The sequence below is a fragment of the Corythoichthys intestinalis genome, chromosome 6 (assembly GCF_030265065.1).
Source record: "Corythoichthys intestinalis isolate RoL2023-P3 chromosome 6, ASM3026506v1, whole genome shotgun sequence".
Lineage (NCBI taxonomy): Eukaryota > Metazoa > Chordata > Actinopteri > Syngnathiformes > Syngnathidae > Corythoichthys > Corythoichthys intestinalis.
This window is the reverse complement of record NC_080400.1, coordinates 31,522,848-31,543,568: the sequence shown is the minus strand read 5'-3', so window position 1 is coordinate 31,543,568 and position 20,721 is coordinate 31,522,848. Positions and strand designations below refer to the sequence as shown.

Sequence of the window (20,721 nt, the reverse complement as noted above, 5' to 3'; positions counted from 1 at the left end):
ATGATTATAGATTGTCCGTTGGATTAAAATTAATTTATGCCTTTGCCAGGAGATGGCGCTGCTGTCTTTTTTTTTTTTTTTTTTAACTATTATTTTAAGGCCCATGCATTTGAATCCTGCTCTGAACTTTCTGACACCATATGAAAATGATGTGAATGTGTATTTGGGAAACTAATGCCACCAAACAGAACAGGAAAAAAATCACAACACTCATGCTGTTAGTACCATTGCGGGAAGTTATTTCAAATCATAAAAAGAAAAATACAAAATAAATAAATAAATCTTGTTATCACTGACATCAATAATAAACTATACATACATCTATTTTGCTCCTGATCGTATTATTCCCAATGATTCTTGTATCAGTAAATAATAATAGTTGTCATTTTATTGAATAGAAATTGGATGCATTTTGATATTTATTGAAATAGCAAGAAACGTGGTGGGAAAAAAAAAAACATTGAAATATGAGTACATGCACACCAGAGCGTAGCTTTGCATAGGGACGGTAGAGACATAACACTACCAACTTTTCAGGAAGCTCAAATTGTCCTTACCAACCTTTAAGCAACCTTATTGGCATTATATAATGACTTCACTATATAGGTAATTTAGTTTGTCTTCCCGTATGTTGTAAGGATAGAATTGACGCTGCCATTATTAAGTGAATTACGGTACTTTAATTATGTTCAGACTTATATTGACCCCATTACACTTGCTGAATGTGCCAGTCCATTTTTTCCCCCTCAAACGCACGTTTGATTGGCTGATCACTTGACTACCCCCCCACACACGCACATGCATTCACCCCCCGCTTATGTGGCTCTTAAATCACAGACTCAGAGACCAGAAATAGCGAATAAGTTTGTATTTAATAAAAGTCTAATAGAAAATAGAGCATGAAAAAACAAATGACCAAAGTAGGATAAAACTGGAGGAAACGTTGGAGAGCATGAAGATGAGGGCACACAGAGCGGTAATCAAGGCAATCGTTCGACACAGCTGAAACACAAAAGCGTCCTTAAATACAGTGCACTTGCAATGCGTCACAAAGATAGTGTGCGCCTTAATGCGTCACAAAGAACAACTGAGAACACAAACATGTCATGAAGAACAACTCAGAACAAAAACATGATAACTGTAAGTAATGTAAAAATTTAAATGTTATGTAAGTGGGGAACACACCATTAATTTTGCTACTGAAAGTCCGACCTGTATCAGAGTTAGCATAACATTCATCTGTGCGAATTTCTCGAACTCAAGGAGGAAGCTGCTTTGAGAGAAATATCCTCCCAGATGTTTTCAACTGTTAACGTTAAGTAAACTGTAAGAAACGTAATGAACCAAGGTTTACGCTCTTCTCCCCCAGTTTTACTTATTATTTTATTTATGTGGTCTTAAAACAGCCCAAAGTAGCTTTCATTTTTTGTTGAGTTTGGCTGTGCTTGTGGACAAAAGCAATAGTGTTTTACCTGAAGAAGGCTCTATTTTTATTTATTTTTGTTATTCCCTTACTAAGAGGTTTTTTTGTTATATTTAATTTATTCAAACAGACAATTTTGAGTGGTAGAAAGACAAATGTTTGTTTATGTATTTTTTTTGCATTCTGAACACTTACAGTATATCACAAAAGTGAGTACTCCCCTCGCATTTCTGCAGATATTTAAGTATATCTTTTCATGGGACAACACTGACAAAATGAAACTTTGACACAATGAAAAGTAGTGTGTGCAGCTTATATAATAGAGTTCATTTATTTTTCCCTCAAAATAACTCAAAATATAGGCATTAATATCTAAACCCCTGGCAACAAAAGTGAGTACACCCCTATGAAAAAATGCACATCCCTAAATGTCCAAATTGAGTACTGCTTGTCATTTTCTCATCAAAATGTCATGTGACCCGTTACAGGAGTTCTGTTAGCATTGCTGCAGAGATTGAAGAGGTGTGGGGTCAGCCTGTTAGTGCTCAGACCATACGTTGTACTCTACATCAAATTGGTGTGCATGGCTGTCACCCCAGGGGGACGCCTCTTCTGAAGACAGTACACAAGAAAGCCCGCCCGTCTCATCAGACCATAGAACATGGTTCCAGTAATCCAACTGCTTTGTTGTCTTCGCAAACTGTTTCTTGTGTACCGTCTTCAGAAGAGGCTTCCTCCAGGGGTTTGCCAGGGGTTTAGATATTAATGGCTATATTTGGAGTTATTTTGAGGTGAACATAAATTCACTCTATTATATAAGCTGCACACAGACTACTTTTCATTGTGTCAAAGTTTCATTTTGTCAGTGTTGTCCCATGAAAAGAGATACTTAAATATCTGCAGAAATGTGAGGGGTGTACTTACTTTTGTGATACACTGTAAGAGATGATTAACAAATTTCTATTTCTTGTGTATGTTAACCTAATTTGTATTCAAATATTGCAATTTAAATTTGGCCATAAAATTCAGACATTTATTCTGGAAGTTTTCAAATCATTTCTTTAGTAGTTTTTGAAAACAAAGGTTTGACTCAAACTGAGTATCACCTGAACCAATTCATATACACTGCAAAAACCCATTACCTTAAAAAAAAAAAAAAAACTTCTTTTCAAAAATTCCCTTGTTTTCAATGTAAATCTAATAGAAATAAGTTCAATTATCTGCCAGTGTTTCAAGTAAATTTGACTCAGATTTCTTGAAACAAGAAAAATAGCTAGCTGAAAATAAGTTAACAGACTTATCTTAAGCAAAATGTTTATATCTTAGAAAAAAGTTGTTTGTCAGAAATGTTCAAGAATAGATATTGTTCGGAACATTCTTTGAAAGCAGTTTTTGCTTAATTTAGGTGAAAAATGACCGACTTTTAGATGTATGGGCTTAATAAGAACAAATACTAATATTTAAAAAGAGTAAGTGGAAGAATCTGACACCTCAATGTGTTAATGAGTGTTTGACACTCTAAACAAGATGGATAAAATTATTCGACTAGATTTAAGAAAAATTATCAGATTAAGACGTTATACTGTAAATTTGCAGTGTGAAAGTATAAATCATTACAGATTTATTTTGCATTATTCATTTAGCCTATCAATTAATTTGGTTCTTTTTGGGGAGAAATGTAGCCCTGACTGCCGTTCACCCAGTCTTTTCGTAAAGAAAGATACATGCAGGTTAAGTTATATCGTCCCTACCAATTTTCAGACCAAACCTATACCCTTGCATGCACACACATACACATTTGTAAAAAATATATTAATCGTCATTTTAAATTAATGAGATTAAATAGTATGACTGCATGCATTAAAACCCAAAACCATTTCCAAAGTGTATTCATTAAAATATAAATAATAGGACAAACAAAAGAACAACAGAAAGAGAACAACCATTGTCTTGTTACTGTGCTGCACACAAATTGTAGGACCTTTATTGTTTCTTTAGTCAAGAAATGAATCGTGCTAATTTTACCATAGCTTTTTTGACGACATTGTCTTTGCTAGTTGAGCCAAGAAGCCACATGCACGCCTTCCGCAATCGCACATGTAAGTTTGAAATGAACCATGCCACTTGATGGAAACGTATCTTTAGGTGAAATACGATATATTTCAGCTCACTGAATATGAAGAAAAAGCCTCTGTTATCCTTCAAGCAGCTGATATACAAGGACAAACCTTCTGTTTTTTCCCCCCCAATTAACATGATGTTATCGCAGGGCCTACATTGTCCTCCAGTGCAACTGATACATGATCCTAGGAATGTAGTTTTTCACTCCTATGACAGTTATTTACTAAGTATGCCCTCCCATTTGAGGAGTAACCAATGGTTAACAAGTAAAGAAAATTTGAAGTCCTCAATTAACCCAATATTCATGCCTCCTCCACTGCTGTCTTTTTTCTTTTTTTTCACCTTATATAAGACCTCACTGTTGACTTGACCTCTCTCCAGTGTGTCTTATTACATAGTAGAAAATAACATGCCCGTGTTGAAAGTAAGAAAGTACGGAGAGATGTTTTCAAATGTAGTTGAAAAGAATTGTAGGAACTAGTAATTAATTCTCAAATGAAGTACAGGTGTACAAAACAGCAGTATAAATTCAATGGCTTATTTATGCTATCCTGTACATAGCTGACTTATGCAAGCAAAGGTCATTTTGCGCAACCACTTAAAAAGAAAAAAAAACCTGACACAATAGGAGTTGTCTTCTATCAAAGCATTACCGCTTCACTCAAACTGACTGTATTTACTGGATTGCACACCCAAACGCAAGCCAAGAAGTAGTTATGTGTTCCTATGAAATTAAGAATGGATCAACCAGTTCTCGGTCTTTTCTCATTGTTGTGAGCCAGAGATAAAAAAAAAAAGGTTGTATTTTCCGTTAGAAATTAAGAGAAAAATTACTTTTATTAGGAATCAAATTGCTCTTATGTATAAAATATTAAATGGAAATCAAATACCTCAGTGAAACACCTTTTATCATGTTGGGAAAAAAAGATACAGTGGTACCTCCACAAACGATCGCGTGGACATACGATCCTTTCGACATCCAATGTAAAATTTGACTCGTCATTTGTCTCGACATATGACGATATGCTCGAAATACGACAATTTAAGTGTCGCAATTCATTGTTTTCCAACAAGATGGACGTACAGCAGATTTTCTTTTGAGATAAATCAATATGGGTACAAAGGAGGTTGATGCAGGTGGTGAAAAAAGGTGATGCTTACCATTGAAATTAGGATGGAAATGATAGAGCAATAGGAGTGTGGTGTGTGCGCCAGTAAACTGGCTCAACAATACGGCCCGAATATGTCTACGATCTCAACGGTCATCCTCAGACCTGTTTGCCAGTTTTTATATGTTAAGGTGACACTTATTATTATTGTAACATCGGCAAGGCAATCGCCAGCTTTATCACGTTTTTAATCATTTATTTCAGAACTTGTGCAACACAACAGGCTACTGTCGGCCGTAGCAGACGCCAACAACAACATGAAAAGAGAAAGTAAAAACTGTTCTGCACCTCTCTCACTCTGTCGTCAGTCACACGGTGCATTGAGGAACAGTATGCAAAACTCAACTGCCACATTAGAACCCGATTTGCTACATTAATATTACTGTTCCGATTTGTATTTTTGTTTTTCTGTGAGTACTTGCAATTTGTTTTTGTACCAGCAGTATTTATTAAGGGTTTAATGAAGGTTTTTGGGCTGTGGAACAAATAATTGAATTATAATATTCTGATGGGAATACCCCAATCGATTTACGACCATTTTGTCTTTCAACAATGTCCTGAAGGAATTACATTTGTATGTAGAGGTACCACTGTACTTTATTTTCTCACCAATTTCACACACAAAATATATACAACTGTCGAAAAATACAGCAAACTTGATAGATAGAACACTTTATTGCAGTAGTTCATCACTATTGTTGCAAACTGCCACAAATACAGCACTGATTTGAAGGGAAATGAAAATGTTTGAACGAGTCTTGCTGTTATTCAAAATATACAATTGAATCCTGAACTTTACATGCACTATACTAAAGACACAAAAAGTTATTTTTCCCTGCCTCCTCCCTGCTGCTAGCTGGGATAGGCTCCAGCACCCCCACGACCCTCGTGAAGATAAGCTGTTCAGAAGATGAATGAATGAATGGAAAAATAGTATGTATAGCTAAATAGCAGCTGTTCAGTCATCATGATAATTAAACTTGATGGTATGAAAACTATCAATACTAATTAGTAATACTATTATTAAAATGTGTACTTTTGACTTTTATGAAAGAAAAAAAAAAAAGCAACATCCTTACATTATTCTTTCAGGTTCACCTGAAAGAATAATGTAATAATAAAAGAATAATGTCAGACAGTGAGGGGGGGATCATGTCTCTTCATATGTAGCATATAGACGGGTTTCTTTTAGCAGCTAAAAATTAAATATATTAAAAAATGTCAATAATTAGAAGAAAGCTTTAAAATAAAGGATCTGTGATCTATTTCTGCATTGTTATAACTTAAGTGTGAATGGTTATGCAGCATTCTACATATATATATATATATTTTTTTTTAAGGCTTTTTGGCTTTGTTTAAAAGCACACCTTTTATGCAGAACTGTTGTTTCTGATATGTTCATACTGCAGTGTTTGGATTAGTTCTTATAAAAAAAACCATGTCAGCATTCTGATACCAGGCAAAGTATCACTGACGTCACTGTTGACATCTGTATTATTCATGCAAAGTGTTTTACTAACATGAAAAACCTTATCTTTGTTCATCCCAGTAGAAATGAAGGTGTTTCTTTCTCCTACTGATTCATTACCCATTGAACTGGAAAATAAACTTGATAGGCGACTTATGTCTCAGCAGCACAGATCATTTCAGACAGTGCTGTGGCTCTGACTAGAGAGCAGTAGATCGAGGCGCTGAGGAAACAGGTCGGCGTCACGGCCCAGTGGCGTTGGCCCATGTTGGAAAGGAATCCAGGTGAAACATGGCCCGCCCCCAGGTGTTAATGGCCAGTGTGATGCACATTATGCCAATGATGTTCATGACTATTCCAGTCTTTGCCTGAAACATGACACAAACAGACAAAGATGAATGGAGGGATCAATGGGCAGACAGCACATCAGAAAGATTGAACGATAGGTAGTGAGACAGATGGACTATCTGATCTGATTAGCAGGTAGGTCAGTAGGTAGATAAGATGGACAAAAAGACGATAATCGATAAATACAGTAAGTAGTAATTGGGGACATAGTATTGGAAAAAGTGCAGCTAGAGAGTGGGAAGATGGGCAGAAGGACAGAGCGACAGATAGTACTCAGGCTGATGAACTGATTGATGGACAGACAAGGCGGCAGATCAATGGACAGTCTGAAAGCTACTCTGGGTGATAGGTAAATGTTGGGTAACGACAAATTTTGTCTGTAGTTTTGTGGCGGGCAAATCAACCAATAGCGTACCGCACGAATGCTATTTTTAGACCGTGACGTCGCATCGTAAAGCAGAAGCAAAGCAGCATGCAAAGCATTATATTTCTGCTACTTTTCTCCGGTAATCTTCAAAAACGAACATGCCGATCAAACATTGCTGTTATGGAACTTGCAGAAACGACTCTAGACATTACGACATATGAAAGATTTCACTTCATACGTTTCCCGAAACCAATATCACACCGTGGTGAGGTTTGTCGTGTCACGGTCATTTCCTGCTTTATTTTGTAAGTCTTTTCCTCCTTGTTTCAGAGCACTTACCCTTCCTCATGTCCTCCCTTATCACCAATTGATTCGGCCCGTTCCCCATTACCTTCCGTATGTATATACTAGTATAGTCAGTCTCCCTTTTGTTTAGCATGCGGTACACCATTGACCCACAGACTCATTGTCATTGAGTGGGTACTATAGGTAAGTAGGAATCTAGTCTGGAGACAGACCTACCAACTGATTGACTGGCATATGTTGCAACCTAATAGACCAATGGATGGACTGAGGTAGATTGGTGAATAAATTGATGGGAGCCAGCATACAGAAAGTAGGTTGGTAAACAAATATGTTAAGATTGATCGAAAGTATGCAGATGGCAGGACACTGACTGACCTGAATACCAGACAGAAATCTCAAAAGGAAAACAGGCAGACTGATAGGATATTACAGTATAGCATTCCTTTTCTAATAGTGGGGTGTGCCCCCACATGTGACCTCCGGGAATATACTTTTTTCTATACAAGAATAAAGTGTAATTTCACATCCACTCAGAGGGTGGCAGTGGCGCTCTCATTTTCATAGTACGCGCAGTATTTTTGCACCAAACAAAAGCATGCTTTTGGGGAGGAGGCCCCACGGGAAAGAGCAGGAGATATAAAGTGCATTAATTTAACCCTTCAGTGACATGGCACACGAGACAACATGAAAATATATTAGACAGGGTTGTTGGAGATGTCTCCCCAAACTAAGACGAGGAAATATGACAAAGCCTATGTAGCATTTGGCTTCACTTTTAATACTGTGGGAGACAAAGAACGACCGGTATGCAAGGCCGGCCCAGCCTATACGCAGACTATGCAGCTGCTTAGGGCCACCACTAGGGGGCCCCCAATCTGGCAACCGCATTTTATACGTTGTTAATAGAGCATCGTGAATAATGTGGCACGCATTGCTGTTTATCTATGCAAAAATCCATTTTCTTGTCATTACAATCTGGCAACCTGGGGAGTGACGTTAACCTGCTTTGCGATGATTGGTGCTCAAACTTGCTTGGAAAATAGATGCAAGAATATGTCAAAGAGAATTTATCCTTTGGAGCAGAGAAACGAAAGAAGAAGAAAATTGGAGAAGAAAAGAAACAACAGTATCATAGTAATAGAGCATGTTGTTGAAGTTGTTGTGCAAGACACTCCGGCTTGAACGTCGGAGCTTCTTGCCCAACTAGCCGCAGGGCGAAGGCCCAGAGCGAAACAAGTAAAGCCAAGCAAGTTGTCACCTGTCGGCAACGACAAATGTATGGCTTCCGCTGATTGTAGTAAAACAAAATATTGGCATAATATGCATTTGGACTGGAGAGCGTAATGCTACGTCTACATTAGGATGGATAATGGCCTTAAACGTGTAATTACTTGGACTATACCACATGTCGGCTATACCAAAGGTCGGCTTCACTAGTATGCCTATTACCCGGATTAGTTGTAAGACGGTTAATGTAGGCGGGTAATGTTACTTGCCGCCTATGCGCCGCCTAATATGGACTACTGTCACCGTACAACATTCGGATATTCAGCATCGTAAACAATGGAGGCGGGCGATCACGAGGTGGCATTCCTGCTATTTTCTTTTCCACACATTTTTCATGAACCTTCAAACTACGTCTCAATAATATGCTTCAAATCAGTGCCCATTTGGGGTCCTCCCATCGCGGATGAGGTGGAGAGGAGCGTTCTTTACGGAGCTCGTCTCCCGAGTTGTCTCGGATCAGCCAGCTGCGGGGCTCGCCCCTCCCAACTCAATGCCGACTAAACGCACCTTGAACTAAGTGTGGAAAGGTACAAAAATAGTGGGCAAAATACGCTGGACAAAATTATCTGTCCTAGTGTAGACGTAGCCTAGTCATTCCATTTATATCGGACATTATTATAAAGTAGTATGCCATGTATCAGCCAACGTTGAATGTTCTTACCGGTAATTAGTTGCGCACTCCCCACAGTACACGTTTTTGTTGACAAATATTTTCCTGGGCTGAATTTTGTTCCATGTAATCCTATTTTGTACTTCGGATGATTCAAAGGAACTATTGAAAAGTGTCTTGGAATTGGAGGTGGAGTGCCGTCCTCTTCACAAGGTGATGATTTCCCCAAATTTTCCCCAAAAATTTCAAGGTAATGCTTGGCAATGTGGTGTACATAGTTGAGATCAAGAATCAAGAAAGATGCAAAAAAGGTTACAATTTTAACACATTTTTACAAAAATATAGGCCCCTTGGCTTTATTTTGCTTAGAGCCCCCAAATGGCCTGGGCCGGCCCTGCCGGTATGTTTACTGTGTCTAAAAATGTTGGCAGCATACAGCATGAAGCCAAGTCAATTAAGACGTCACTTCAAGACATTAAACTAGGGCTGTCCCAAACGACTAATTTTCTCCCGATTAGTCAGCCGACTATTTTTACGATTAGTCGACTAATCTAATAATTATTATTATTATTTTATTTTATTTTTTTTTACTAATTTAGCAATGAAATTTTTGTTGGCGCTTATCAATTCACAAAAAACATATTGGAACACTCAAATTATTTATTAAAGTACAAATAAACACGTAAATAACAATAATAAATCACAAATAAACAATGAGTTCAAATGCTGAAAGAATTAACTAGTGTAGCATCCCGATTGAAAAGATGGTCTCTTAAACTGATGGTTTACAACTTTTATTCCATCCTTGATGTAAACACACTGTAAGAGCTACGGTGCACACAAATAAAGCAACACAATTAGAAATTAACAAAAACTTTTCACCTTTTTCCTTTTAAACCTTATTTATATATCAATGAATTGCCTATATGAATTGCCTTTACCTTAATTTATTACCTTATCATTGACAATCTCTCCCTTGAGTGCAATCACTGTATATACTGTATATATTTATGACCTTTTAACCTTATATAATTTTCTATACCATAAAATAAACCATAACATGAAATAAACCTTTCAATTAGCATTAAGAACAATACTAATAGCACTTATAGGCACATTGTCAATGAAACATTATTATTTAGTAAGGCGACAGCACCCTCTGGTGTACAAAAAATGAAAAAAAATTTACAAACTGCGTGAAGGCGCTTGAGGTGTTTATTCACGGCCGACGTGCAGCCAAGCTTGGCATTGAAGAGACAGGGCAGAAGAAGAGTGTACTCTCCTTTGTTTCTTTGAAATAAGGCAATGCCTCTCCTTTGTTTCTTTGAAATAAGGCAATGTTTTGGACACTCTGGTGCGCTTTTTTGGCTTTGTGCCGCTTTCCCCGCTTGCAAACAGAGCATCCGACGTTCTAACTTTCCACGCATATATTTTTTTTAACCCTTCATTAACCGTCGACGGGATGTTGTGCTCGTCGACGGATTTACGTCATCGATTACGTCGACTATGTCTACATTAAACCCCAATCACATTGATGAGCTTTTTTTCCCGCAAAAACATGATGAATATTGCCAAAAATCGTCCCGTTTTGTAAGTACTACATCAGTAAACCAGCGAGCACTGTTAGCATCATATAAGGTGCAAAAAAAAAAAAAAAAAACCCCACACCATAAAACCGTGTAATGACACTGTCATTTTTGTTTAACTAATTTTTGTGGGTTTTTTTCGGTGAAATTGTTTGTCATATTGTGCTCCGAGTTAATCTTGCTAATCAATTTGAATATATATAAATATATTAATTTTATTTTATTTCTCAGTATCAAGTGGTCAAAAAATGCACCTTCAATGTATGTTTACAATCGTGATGTGATTTTTTTTTTCTTTTTTTTTATACTGAGGCAAATTGATGCGCTTTCAGTCTTATCTATTATAAACAAAAACAATGTTAATAAAGTAATACTTTATAGGAAGTTGATCTATATTATTTTTCTTTATTGTTAGCAAAGACGCAATGTCATGCAGAGGTGTACTTATAATTATTTTATAGACAAGTGATGCAATTTACAGTGGCGGGAGAAAGTTGAGGGGGCACAAACGGGTAGACTTACTCACACATAGGAAGTCAGGAGCACTGATTAATAGACTGCCAGATATTGGTATCCGTTAGTTAGATGCTAGTTCCTTGTGATCCCATTTCACGTACAGAATGACAAACTAAGGCCTCACTCACCATATCTGAAACCTTGAGGTATCCGTAGGAAAAGACTATGGCGTTTGGTGGCGTGGCCACGGGCAGCATGAAAGCAAAGGAGGCACTCAGAGTACAAGGCACCATGACGAACAGAGGGTTAATTCCAATGGACTGCGACTGTGGAATCAAACAAGGATCAACTTCAATCCTCCACTCAACGTCAGTTGGTAACCGCTAAAGCAAAAACTCTTATTAGATGGGCATAATTTAGACATTTTCCTGCAAAGTCAGGGCTGACTCACGGCATCTGAAATAGAAAAACGTCAGATTGCTAAGAATAATAGCAGCCTACAAACATGACTCTGTGAGCACAGCACTTCATAAGGGAACAGTAATTTCTGCTTCTCAAAATACAGCAAATAGGTAACAGCCCTTCATTGGAATCGTGACCGCACTGATTCATAGGCTGTGGCTAGCAACATGTACACTCTGCAAGAGAAGTCATGGAGTTTTACTTGAAATTACTGACCCACATCAACCAAATTCAACAATAAAGGAGTTTGTTAAAACGCACACACACAAAAAAAACACTAAAGAATGCTAAACCGTCACCCCTTTCGGTCTTCCAGTTTTCATTATGAGAAAAAACGTCACACGTAGAATTTGAGACGAACCCACTATGACCATGGTGAAACAGTGTGGATATGCATGTGCCGTAATATAAGGTAAGACGGCCAAAAGGGATAACTTTGCATTACTGGGCTAAATAATTCATAATTTTGAAGGCTTTTCCCCCAGTCCTCAAAGCCACTTTTAGTCAACAACATGAGATCTGGTAGTCATATCAGTCATAAGTAGATCCACCAAAATGTGTCACTGAACACACCTCCCAGCTGAATGGATTTGATATCTGTTGCCGTCAGGAACAAAAAAATTTAGTTTACTTTTATCATGATTGGTTGTGCCGACTGGATGTTTTTCCCGGTAATTCTACCCCTCAAAGCCAATTTAAGATAGCAATATGAAATTTGGTAGACACTTATCATGAGTAGATCCACAAATGTGACGCAGGTAACCATCCAAAAGATGTATACCGGTATTTATTTTAAAGCAGCATCTTTAGGATTCCTTCAAAAATGCACTAATCCAAGATATTTACCACTAATTTTTACCTACATATAATAAATTGTTGGAGCTGCCACATTTCCATTACAGTTTTTGTCATTGAATGTAAGTAGAGCATAGTGGTGAGGTTTGATGACTCTCTCTAGGCCCCTTTTGAGCCACATTAAAGTCGGCCCACTTCAATGTGATGATGCCTCCTGAAAAGATTCATAGGAGCCACCTACTGGCAAAATTGTATGGCTTCAATAACTCTTCCAAACTTGCATGTTGACAATTTGGCATTAAGTGCTGTCTGGTGAAAATCCATCCAATGTCACCAGCCAGACATTTTTTACCTTGCAAATTGTGTTTCTGAGAGGAAGTCACACACTATAACTTAGCCCCCCCGCGCTTTCAACTGAATCTACAGTAACTGAGATTCTCTTTTCATTTTCTTGTCCTCACCCTGAATAATTATCCCTTTCAGTACACCTGGTACTGTCTTTTGCAACCCAGCTCACTGGCCTTGACTATAGTGCACAGTAATGCCATTCTTCAGCCCGCGCCACAGAGGGCTGCATTGCAAGGTCCGGGACCTGAATTGGCATGTTGGCGGGTTACGAATGGGAGGAGGGGCCCCTAGGCAACGGGGCTTAACACATTCAGCTTGAATGAGCAACTAGATGGGTGACAAAACAGGAGGAGAATGGGCAAAGTGCCACTGGGAGGGTTTAAAAGCTTGACTCCAATTGGGGAGAAAATCTGATGAAAGACAATTACATAATCTTGCTGAACGACTGCGACATGATTGTCTTTAAACAAATCCACCTTTAAAAAAAAAAAGTTCAATAAATTTCTTACCATTGATGCTAAAATGGGCAGGAAGAGCGTGGCAGTAGCCACATTGCTGGTGCACTCTGTGAAGGTTGCAATGAGGAGACACAAGATAATGGCAATTGCCCAGGGTGGGATACTTTGCAAGGGGCTCATTTGGTCTCCCATCCACCTGGAAAGTCCTGACACCTTAAAAAGAACATAGGTCTTCACAGTCAAGTCTTCACTGAAATAAAGCATCATGTTATAGGAATGCATCTTTTGGATCGTCAGAAGAGTCTTTCCACCAGGAAGTTAGTCATCCACACCTTCATTCTGGAATCAACTAAATAAAAGTTACCACAAAGAAATACCATAACCCCTTTTTCAGTGGCATCTGGAAGCACCTTATTGAATTGAGATCGTATTATCAAGAAATATGTTTATTTACATTCCCGAGAATGTTGGTTAGTCGCGTAAAGACCGACCTATTAACTACTGGTATATATATATTGGGCAAATTGTAAAATAAGATGTCTGGACTGACTGACAGAGGAGTTAGTAGATACTTTTTGGTCGTAGTTAGATAGGTAGATCGATGTGTAAGAAGGTAAGTAACTAGGTAGTCAACAGACAGATTAATTAGGGAGGTAGGGCCCACTGATTAAATGGTAAACAGACACTAAGTAAGTTGTGCATACAAAGACTGACTGACAGACAGTAGGTGAGTAGTACTAATAAATTTGATTGTTTAATAAGTTAGTTGGTCTGAAGAACAAACAGACAAATTGGGAGGTGGTACAAAAGACGCAAACTTGTTCAGTCCCTTGTATCATCCTGTCCCCCTCTCACCTCACTCCCCTTGGCCAGTGCAAATCCTCCACCAAGAAGCAGTACAATTCCCCATGGTAATTTCTTCTGGACCACCTTCCATGTTAGCAGACGTGGAGCAGAGCTAGATGTCTGATGGGATACTACAGAGTGAGCGAAATGTCAGTGTTGTATCATTGCATGGTGACAACTGATGGACTAACCTGTGTCAAAACTTTGTGTCCTCCATGAGCAAAAAGGTGGAGGTCTGGAGGGAAGGATAAAAAGGAGGATGGCAACGAAGAGGGCCACAGTGGCGTCTGTGACATACCTAAGTGAAGAGAAGCAGTTGTCTTGTGAAGGTGACTTCAAGACATGAAGACACAAAATTACCAAAACCTGGCCTAAAACGCCTCTTCACTTTGCAGACTCAATTTAGTCCAGATTTAGGCGGCATACAAAAATAGGACTCTAAATCATAAAATTATGCTTTACAAACCCCAGTTCGATTTCAGAAAATACCATAATCTGTTGTCATTCATCAACTAAAGAGACTCATAAAAGTTTCTGGTGTGAAGTTGTGAATGCGGGATTCGTACTCTGCTTTGGAGTTAAAGATGTGTGTGGCCCAGCCGGACACAAACCCGGGATCCCTGGAGAACCACAAAACCACAAGCAGAATGAAGAGACCCAGGATGCTCAGCTCTCCAAAGGACATGGGCCCCAGACGGCGATGTTGCCCCCGGATCACTTCGTAGGCAGCCACCTCCTTCTCTGTCTTTTCAGCACCACAGCCCCACGTTTTCTTGAAGCTGGAAATGACAACACCTCTTCGTTCATTTACAATCACCCACTGTGTGGTTTCTCGCCATCCGTTCACTCACTTGAATCCCATGAAAACAAACTGCAGCCACAGCCAGGCCAGCACCAGCATGAGGATCATGTTGGGGAACGCGAATCCAAACCAGGAAGCAAAATTGATCACATCGCCATTTCCAGGAAACAGTCTGAAAGACAATAGATTTTGGGGTAAATTAGTTTTAGGTTCGAAAAACAAAAGGTTGTTGTTGTAGTAGTACTCACTGGCTCATTTGTCCTTTGAGCACCAAGTTGGGACCAGTCCCCGTCAGCGTAGCAGTACCGCCGATGCTGGCGGCATAGCAAACGCAAAGGGTCATCCCTTTGCATATCTTCTGTCTTTCCTGTGCCTCCTTTTGTCGTGTCACTTCAACGGAGGCGTCCAAGAAAGTCACCACAATGGGGCCTTCAAACAGGGAACCAGAGTCTGACCGTTGTAACATAAAAACACAGTACCAAACAGCCTTTTACCTGTCATTTCCGTTGTTTTCTCCTGCTTGATGTCTACTTCTGGCTTCTGGAACTCCTCTGAGCTCAGGATGACAGGCATCTGCCCCTCGCTGTTGTTGAGCTCCTCCAGCACAGCTTGGACGATGGGCACCATCATGGCTGTAGTGGCTGTGTTGCTGATCCACATGGACAAGAAGGCTGTCACACCCATGAAGCCCAGCATCAGCCTTAAGACAAGATACCAAATATCAACTGCAGTGTTCCTCAAACTGTCCACGTATCCACTGGAGGTGTATGGAAAACAGAAATGTATTTACGACATTTCATGTACATTTTTTTGCAGGCGCCTGCAACCTTATTTTGATATTTTGACTTGACTTTTGACCTTACGGTTTACTATGTAGGCTCTGTATTATTAGTCTTAGATTGTTTTTCTCTTTTGATATTTAGAAATGTCCTCATTGCCCTTTAAAAACCAATAGGTGCATGTTTCTGGAAGAGCCTGTACAAAAGGGATGAAGCACAGACAGTTGATTCTTTAAAACTCTCTTTTAAACACTGTTAGCACTGTCTCATTAAACAAATACAAACATATATTTGAAAGACCCTGCGCTAGACCATTTGTTGCAAACAATCAAATAATTGAGAACAGACAAACTTCTTGGCAGCGGTAACAGGACGCCTGATTCAACTCACAGTGCAGGACGCACGCCGACGAGCAGGAGCACCCTCAAGGCGATTCGCTTATGTAGGTTCCAGTGTTCCACGGCCACAGCCACCATCAGACCACCGACAAACAACAGGTTGGTGTCTTTTAGGTACTGCATGCATACCTGAGAGATAAAAGGCACTAGAGCTGAAACGAGTACTCGAGCAACTCGAGTAACTCGAGTTTAAAAACTGATCCGAGTAATTTTATTCACCTCGAGTAATCGTTTATTTTGACAGCTCTAAGCATCACGTTTTGCTCGGACTACTTTTAATGCGGGACAACGCGCTGTCACGTGCGGAGAGGAAGAAGGGGGGGGGGGGGGGGACTTACTGCAGCCGACAGCTGCCACAAACGACGCCGACGTTGCTAAATACTAGCCCGCACGATGCTACGTTGGTACAGGTAGCGTCTCATGCGTCTCATAGAGATCACATGTATGTTGAACTAGATGCTAAATGACAGACTCGGCCGCGTCTGGGCAGCATTAGTAAACAGCCGCCATCTTAAAGCAGTAGAGCGCTAAGCACTAATAAAGAGCGCTAAGCGCTAATAAATAAGATTAACGTTACTGTTCTGAAGTAACGTTAGCCCTGCGGAGGGCTAGGTTTCTATTAATTATGACCACTGTCGATGCTTGGCTAACGTGTCTTACATACAGGCTTTAACATAACATAGCATTGTGGAGTGATGAGGGTGTAAAATAAAAACTTAATCATGCTAACTATCAATTTTAGCTCAGTAGTCATTGCTGGATAAAACACCAAGTAGCACTGGTGCTAATGTGCTCCAATACAGCCTGTATCATACATTTATTTTGAACACTGCAAAAACTCAAAATCCTATCAGGACTTACAGTTTAGACTAACTTAAAACTTAACTAGAACTTAAAAATGGCTTGACACAAAGAGAAATTCAATTGAAAGACGTGGGAAAAAATCCAAACTTTTAAGTGATGTGTGTTATCAAGCGTAACGGCATTTTTAGGTAAGATATATATATATTTTTTGTAATAAGATCTAAAGTTTTTTGAGTGAAAGCAGTGAATTAGTCTTTTTTTTTTTTTTTTTTTTTTAAATTCTAGTTACATCTGAGATGCAATTGTTGGCTGTTTTCAACAATATACATCGAAAATAAAGACATTGATTGACTGAAAATGGTTCAAAATTAGATGAAATGTCTTGTTTTCTCATGTATATTTATAATTGCTCTTCACCTAAAAATATATTTGTTTTATCCGATTACTCGATTAATCGATAGAATTTTCAGTCGATTACTCGATTACTAAAATATTCGATAGCTGCAGCCCCAAAAGACACTGAATGATTTTGTATCATCAAGCCATAGCCGACTAGCACAATAGAAATAAAACTGAAACTTTATTTATTTTTGTCATTACCTAAGAAGGGTTTTTGTTATATTTAATTTATTTAGACAATTTTGAGTGGTATTAAGACAAATGTTTATTTTTTGCATTTCTGGATGCTTAAGAGATGATTAACAAGTTTGTATTTATTGTGTATGTTAATATAATTTGTGTTCAAATAATGCAATTTAAATTAGCTTTAAAAATCCAGACATTTATTCAGGAAGTTATCAAAATCTTTCTTTAGTAGTTTTTGAAAACAAAGATTTGAATCGAAAGTTGTATCACCAGAACCAGTACATATGCACTGCCAAATAACTGAGATTATCTGCCAGTGGTTCAAGTAAATTTTAATCAGATTTCTTGAAATAAGAATAAGAGTAAGCCGAAAATAAGCTTAACAGACTTATTTTAAGCAAAAGGTTTGTATAGTTAATCTTTAAAAAAATGTTTTTCAGAAATGTTCAAGAATAGATATTGTTCAAAACATAATTTGAAAGCATTTTTTTCTCTAGGTGAAGAATTACCGACTTTTAGTTGAATGGGTTTAATATAAACAAAAGCAAGGCAAATTTATTTATATAGCACAATTCAACACAAGGCAATTCGAAGTGCTTTACATCACATGAAGACCATAAAAATCACATTTAAATCAACACAACGTAAAAACCAAGACAAAAGATTGCATTTAATCACAGATAAAAAATAAATAAATAAAAATAAAACAAAAATAAAAATAAAGCAAAATCTACTACTACTAATAATCATTGAAATCAGCAATAGAGATAAGCACAAGAGGAATAGAAGGCAGGTAGATTGAAATATATAGACAGTTATGGATATGCAGTGCTAAACAAAAAGCGTTTTTAGCCCTGATTTAAAGGAGCTAACAGTTTGAGCATACTTCAGACGTTCGTGTAACTTGTTCCAGAGGTGAGGAGCATAATAACTAAATGCTGCCTCACCCTGCTTGGTTCTTGTTCTTGGAACATGCAGAAGACCCGTTCCAGACGACCTTAGGGGTCTAGATGTCTCATAGGAATCTAACAAATCAAGCATGTATTTTGGTCCAAGGCCATTAAGTGTTTTGTAGACGAGCAGTAGTATTTTATAGTCTATCCTTTGACTCACTGGAAGCCAGTGTAGCGATTTCAAAACCGGTGTAATGTGGTCCAGCTTCCTTGTATTTGTGAGGACTCTGGCTGCAGCATTCTGTACTAGCTGCAGCTTCCTGCCTGACTTTTTATCAAGACCTGTAAATATACCGTTGCAGTAGTCCAATCTGCTGAAAATGAATGCATGCATAAGTTTTTCCATGTCTTGTTGAGTCAGAAGCCCCTTAATTCTGGTTATATTTTTTAGGTGGTAATAAGCGGATTTAGTGACGGACTTTAGATGGCTATCAAATTTTAGGTCTGAGTCAATAATTACGCCAAGGTTTCTGACTTGATTTGTAGCTGTAAGTGACATTGTGCTAAGTTGGCTGCTTATAAACAAATACTAATATTTACTAAAAGTAAGTGGAAAAATCTGATGCCTTAATCTGATAGCTAGCCTTAAACATTCAAAACAAGATGTATAAAATCATTTGACTAGATTTAAGAAAAAATATCAGATTAAGAAGTTATACTGTAAATTTGCAGTGTTAAAGTTAGTATAAATCAATACAGCTTATTAATGAGAAATGTGTTTGGTCTTATTAATGTCCCGTCCCCAGCAAAAAGTGTACATGCAGGTTATGCTGTTATATCGTTCCTATATATTGAGACCAAACCTACACCCTTAAAAATTCCTTTACCAAATTTAGAAACAATTTAATTTTGGTAAACGCAGATTGAGTCTCAAATATCTTCTTTTCTCCCACAAATTATTTATAAATGATCTTTAATGACATACCACTTTTTTTTTATTTTTTATTTTTTTAAAGAATTAGGATTTTTTTTTAAATGAAAATCTGAATGACATACTACTTTATCTTTAAATTAAAAGAATGAGGATTTTTCTTTTCTTTTTTTTAAAATGAAAATATGACTAGTGAAAATAATATTCTATTTCTCAAAGCAGTAAAAAATACTTTAAAAATATCAGTCTTTCTTAAAAACTGTCCAAAAAATATGGGGTAAAAGTCTTGGGGAAAACGATATAAAAATAAATCCTCATGATTTACAGTAACTATGCAGTTTTCACAAGTAAAAAACTTTTTTTATTTTAAAAAATATATATATACTTTACCTCTAAAAATGACTTCACATATTTAAAAAATATATATATATATATATTTGCTGGGGGAAAATGATATTATGTACTGTGCACCATCATATTGTTATGTTCATTTATAAATATTTACAGTTGATATCGAGTGTTGAGAATTAATATTATTGCATTCATATAATGAGTATCTGATTATGTTCATTGTTGCCCTCAATTACCAAAATACAACAGTATATTCGAGGGTTAAACCAATCCATCTGCTGAAATTTGGTCCCACTTTTCACTCACACTCTGGGACTCCATGATGCCAAAAAGAGGGAAGAGGAGTGCAGGGAGCAAGGCCGTCACCGCCAGGGGCAAGACCTCGGTGCACCAGTACACCGCCATGAGGATGATCACATAGGCACATTCTGCTTGCTGTAAAGTAACACATCCGACCATTAATAATCACTTCTTACGTCATAAAAAGATATGATGGTCAAAGAGTGCTGATCAATGTTATCAGAACTTTGGTTGACTTATTGTTTATTATGAGCACTCATGAGTCTATCTCTGAACTTTGTTTATAAACCCACAAGCAGCTTATGATTTGAAGTCTAATCACAAAACCGTTGTGATTGTGCGTCACCATTGTCACAACTCGCGCGGACACAGAATGTTCCCACGCTGGAAGAGACCCCTCATGTTAAAATAACAGCTTTTTTCCCGCAAAGTCACGTTCTCATGCATTTCATGTGGGCCTATTCACGCGCAACAGGTGCAGGTCAAAGAGAAATATTAAAGAAACAAAAAGAGGACCTCACCTAGCTCGGGTTGCGTTTTAAGAACAAAATCATGCATTAAAAAAAAAAAAAGATAATTACCGAGGTGGCGATAACGAGCGGCAGAGGCAAAAGAAGGAGCGGAGTTGTGAAGAGTATGAGCTCATTCTTCACCGACAGCAAACGCTTGTGCAAAGGCATTCTGATTTAAAGGCGCGATCGGGAACTGGTCGAGCTTTTTAATACGTGTTGGTTGAGGCGTAATGAAAGAAAGGATAGTCCCACGCGAATCAAGTAGAGAGACAGGGGGGAAAGCGCACAATGGAAAGGGGGCGGTGCAAAATTGTGC

The 20,721-nt window shown here is 38.1% G+C and overlaps 1 protein-coding gene across 1 annotated transcript; it reads right to left on the bottom strand.

Moving 5' to 3' along the window:
• Positions 1-5,165: 5,165 nt before the first annotated feature.
• Positions 5,166-20,643, bottom strand: slc13a5b (solute carrier family 13 member 5b). Its single transcript, XM_057839948.1, has 12 exons — positions 20,475-20,643; positions 19,900-20,028; positions 16,022-16,158; positions 15,347-15,552; positions 15,101-15,281; positions 14,902-15,024; positions 14,617-14,829; positions 14,242-14,348; positions 14,060-14,181; positions 13,256-13,417; positions 11,330-11,467; positions 5,166-6,549 (listed from the first exon to the last, which is right to left on the bottom strand). The coding sequence occupies exons 1-12, from the start codon at positions 20,571-20,573 to the stop codon at positions 6,424-6,426; spliced, it is 1,743 nt and encodes a 580-aa protein (XP_057695931.1). The 5' UTR covers positions 20,574-20,643; the 3' UTR covers positions 5,166-6,423.
• Positions 20,644-20,721: the final 78 nt, after the last annotated feature.

What these genes read in the sequence shown, in the direction of transcription:
- slc13a5b (XM_057839948.1), bottom strand. Translation starts at nt 20,573, where the DNA reads ATGCCTTTGCACAAGCGTTTGCTGTCGGTGAAGAATGAGCTCATACTC. An exon ending in CGCTCGTTATCGCCACCTCG is followed by an intron (nt 20,029 to 20,474) that starts GTAATTATCTTT and finishes GTTACTTTACAG; the next exon opens with CAAGCAGAATGTGCCTATGT. An exon ending in GCATCATGGAGTCCCAGAGT is followed by an intron (nt 16,159 to 19,899) that starts GTGAGTGAAAAG and finishes TTTATCTCTCAG; the next exon opens with GTATGCATGCAGTACCTAAA.